The sequence below is a fragment of the Parasteatoda tepidariorum genome, chromosome 1 (assembly GCF_043381705.1).
Source record: "Parasteatoda tepidariorum isolate YZ-2023 chromosome 1, CAS_Ptep_4.0, whole genome shotgun sequence".
Taxonomy (NCBI): domain Eukaryota; kingdom Metazoa; phylum Arthropoda; class Arachnida; order Araneae; family Theridiidae; genus Parasteatoda; species Parasteatoda tepidariorum.
The window spans coordinates 86,991,195-86,994,801 of NC_092204.1; the positions used below are offsets into that span (position 1 = coordinate 86,991,195).

Consider the following 3,607-nt stretch of genomic DNA (forward strand, 5'->3'; position numbering starts at 1 on the left):
TATCATGATTGAAGAGTCTTAGTAGTTGCTACTGGTTTATGAAATAGATCAAGCGTTTCCCACAGACAGCAAAGGGAAAAATGTCCTGCCTTTAATTAAATGTATACTTGAGCCAAAAATAGATTTAATAACAGGATGTGGCTTTTAAAAGTGTGAGAAAGTATTTCGATTAGAATAATTAATTAGGATAACATAAAAAGATTAACAGAAGCTTTATATGTCACATATATATATAATTAATTTATGAAAGCTCGTCATACAAGGCCCTACCTCTTAAAAGGTTCAGGAGTATAATTGTAAAATAGTAGTACATTACTAATGCATTATTATTTCTATTTTCAGGAAAAAATGCCTGAATGTGAAGTACAGTTGAGGAATGGGGAAGAAAAGCCTGAAGAAGAACTAAAGAAAGAGTCATGTGTGATGCTACTGTTTGTTAGAGGTCGACCATTTCCTGGCAGTCGATGGTTTTATAAAGAAATCATAGAAGAAGCTCTAGACTTCAAGCCACGTGATACAGACATTATAATCAGCACTTTTCCAAAATGTGGCACTAACTGGATGAAGTACATAGTCCACACCATAATCACAAGAGGTCAGAAGCCATTAGAATCATCTCACCAACTGACCTACGAAGCAGTGCCCTTTGTCGATATTAGTGGTGTAGCAGCAATAGAGGCACTACCAGATCCTCGACCTATTCATTACCATTTGCCCTACGACTTGATCCCAAAGAATCCAAATACCAAGTACATATATATTTTCAGAAATCCAAAAGACACCGTGGTTTCCTTCTATCATTTCACAATGCAAACAGACGAGCTCCATGTTACCTTCGATGAATATTTTGAATCATTCATCAGAGGTCTGGTGGCCTATGGAGATTACTTCGACCACGTACTGTCTTGGTACGAACGCCGTCACGATCCGAATGTCCTATTTCTGTCCTATGAACAGCTCCAGGCAGACACCAGAGGTCAAATCTTACGTATAGCTAAATTCATTGGGGAAGAGTACCACAGGGAGCTGGTGGAAGATAAAGCTTTAATCGAAAAAGTTCTATACCTGATAAGCTTCGAGAACATGAAGAAGTCGTTGATGAAGGAAGCTCCCAACAAAAAAGAGTACGAACTAGAATCCAAAGAAATTGAGAGTCCCTTTAACGTACCAGGACCAAGATATGAAGTGAAATACTTGAAATATTTCCGAAAAGGAATCGTAGGAGATTGGAAGAACCATATGAACCCAGATCAGAGTCGACGAATGGATCAGCGAATTCTGGAGAAATTCGGAGGCACTGAAATCATTAACATGTTCAATGCCAAGAAAACGTGGTTGTGAATAAGCAAATGGAAAAGTATTTATAAGAATTCACCGAGTGTCTTAGCAAAGGAGGTCGTCATAGTCATTTGAAATATTTTAGAAGCCTAAAAAGGGAAGTTAGACGCTGAATATTTAAGTGACTTTTAGAACTGCTTAAAGAGAAAAGTTTGAAATAGTTCTTTAGAATATTGCAATGCAATTATATTGTTGTTAGTTAAGAATGCAAGTTCAAGAGTTTCAATTAGTTTACTAAGTAAACTTGATAGAGATTTACATGCTACTAATCGGCATGAAATTCAATTATAGTAATTGGATTTAAATAATGTTAGATAATTTTACGAAGGTACAAGCTTTGTGCTACTTTGATTGTAAATAGTTATCTTTTTGCATTTTAAATATTTTTGAAACAAAAATGAAAGTTTTCTTATTGTTGAAAACATTTATGTAACTTCGTGATAAATTAAATAAATGTAACAGAAATACATTGATTGTGTTTATTTGGATAGCACAAGAAACACTTCAATACATGAAGGAAAAAAAATTTCACTGTATCTTAATTATATTTTAATTGGGCAGATTTTCATATAAAGAGGTTTTAAATGGAAACAATATAACATAATATGGGTAAATATTTAAATCTTTTTTTTTAAATCATTGTTTCAAGCTTTGACTATATATTGATAAAACAGAATATTAAACTAAAGGGAATTTGTTTTTCAGTCTAAATAAAACTATATATTAAAATTTTCTCACATTGAAATTTTTAAAAAAATGTAAATGTAAAATGGGTAAAGTAAAAAAAAAATTTTTAATGATATAAATTTATATCACCATTGACATCAAAAGTTGTATTATAACTTTAAAAAATGGCTTAAGAATAATTAGTTTTAAAATGTTCAGAAGAGAAAAAAAAGTTTTTCCTTGTAACTACAAAATAAAGGTTATCAACTTAGTAACAGTTTTATTTTAATATATACATTTAAAATCAATGAAAAAAGAATAAAATATGTCTCATTTTGTAAATAGAATAAAATATACATCAATCTCCTAAACAGAAAGTGTGTATTAGGAAAAATACAAAAGAAAATGTTAAAATAATATAAAATCATGTGACATTTGACATCAAAAATTGTATTATACATTCAAAATTATTGGTTTAAAAATGTTTGTGTGGTGCTTATTTTATTGACAATGTCAACCTTCATCTATGAAAAGGTATCCCCACACAGACTTGCGTTAACATGTCTTAAATACTAGTGAAATGGAATTGAATAATTGTAGTGGTAGACACGCTACAGTTTGGAAGAGAAAGCAAAAGTATTAGAAAATCATACAAAATATGTAGTATAATTAAATTAAAAGACAAATGAAATAATGGGGGAAAAGTAATCCATCTATTAATTATTGAACTCTTATAAAGCGAGATTATTTTTAATTAAATTTTCGACTTTTTCTTATTGTGCTTTATCATCACAATACTAAAAGTATCACAAGAAAAGCTAAGTGATAAAATGATGATAGAAAATTTCTCCCTATATTATGAATTCATTATTTATCCCTTGGTGAGAAAATCACGACTAAAAAAAAAACAACTTTAAACTAGAATGAAAACTGAATTCACTTATACTGTGAAATCATAATAAGTCTAACTTGTTTACAAAGAGCAACTAAAACTATATATACCCTTATTAGTTTGGAATCGAATTGCTCTCTGATTTTATACACTGCTTTCAAAAATAAACTTAATTGCATGTTTGAAATCTGACATAGTGTTTGTCTGAGTGTAACATGAAAGCAAACATATAAATGCTATACTTGAGTCCTATATTATCTTTTAATTTATGAAGTAGTCATTATGTTAATAGAATATAAGCACTTAGTGATTGTAAAAAAAATTGCTATCAGTACAATTTTATCAACAACAAAAAAAAGATAAAATAATTTGGCATTTTGAAAAGATTAATTGAAACTGTATTTAACTCTTTTTATAATAGGAAACATTTTTTTGCAATGGTAAAAGACTGATGGTGGAAAAACAAAGGTAATAAAGCAAGAAAAATATAACATTATCATAATATTACACATTATTATTATTATTATAAAATGTTTGTATTATTATTAAAATAAAAAAATAATAAAAAAAAAATAAGAAAAAGATAAATAAATTATGAAAAATAAATGATAAAATGCTTAGGCATATTTGTTGATGCTTCAGATATAGGTAATGATTATCCTATTTAGATTTTAGGCTTAGAAATTAATAATTAGAATAAAAACACAAAAA

General features: G+C 28.9%; 1 protein-coding gene across 1 annotated transcript in view; it reads left to right on the top strand.

Annotated features, from left to right (window-relative positions):
- LOC107455109 (sulfotransferase 1B1) overlaps nucleotides 1–1,807 on the top strand; it is a 5,913-nt gene extending 4,106 nt beyond the window's left edge. The window contains exon 2 of the mRNA XM_016072557.3: nucleotides 343–1,807. Coding sequence (XP_015928043.1) covers nucleotides 349–1,341 — 993 coding nt within the window. The 5' untranslated portion in view covers nucleotides 343–348 and the 3' untranslated portion in view covers nucleotides 1,342–1,807. The remainder of the gene's footprint in view (nucleotides 1–342) is intronic.
- The last annotated feature ends 1,800 nt before the right edge of the window (nucleotides 1,808–3,607 follow it).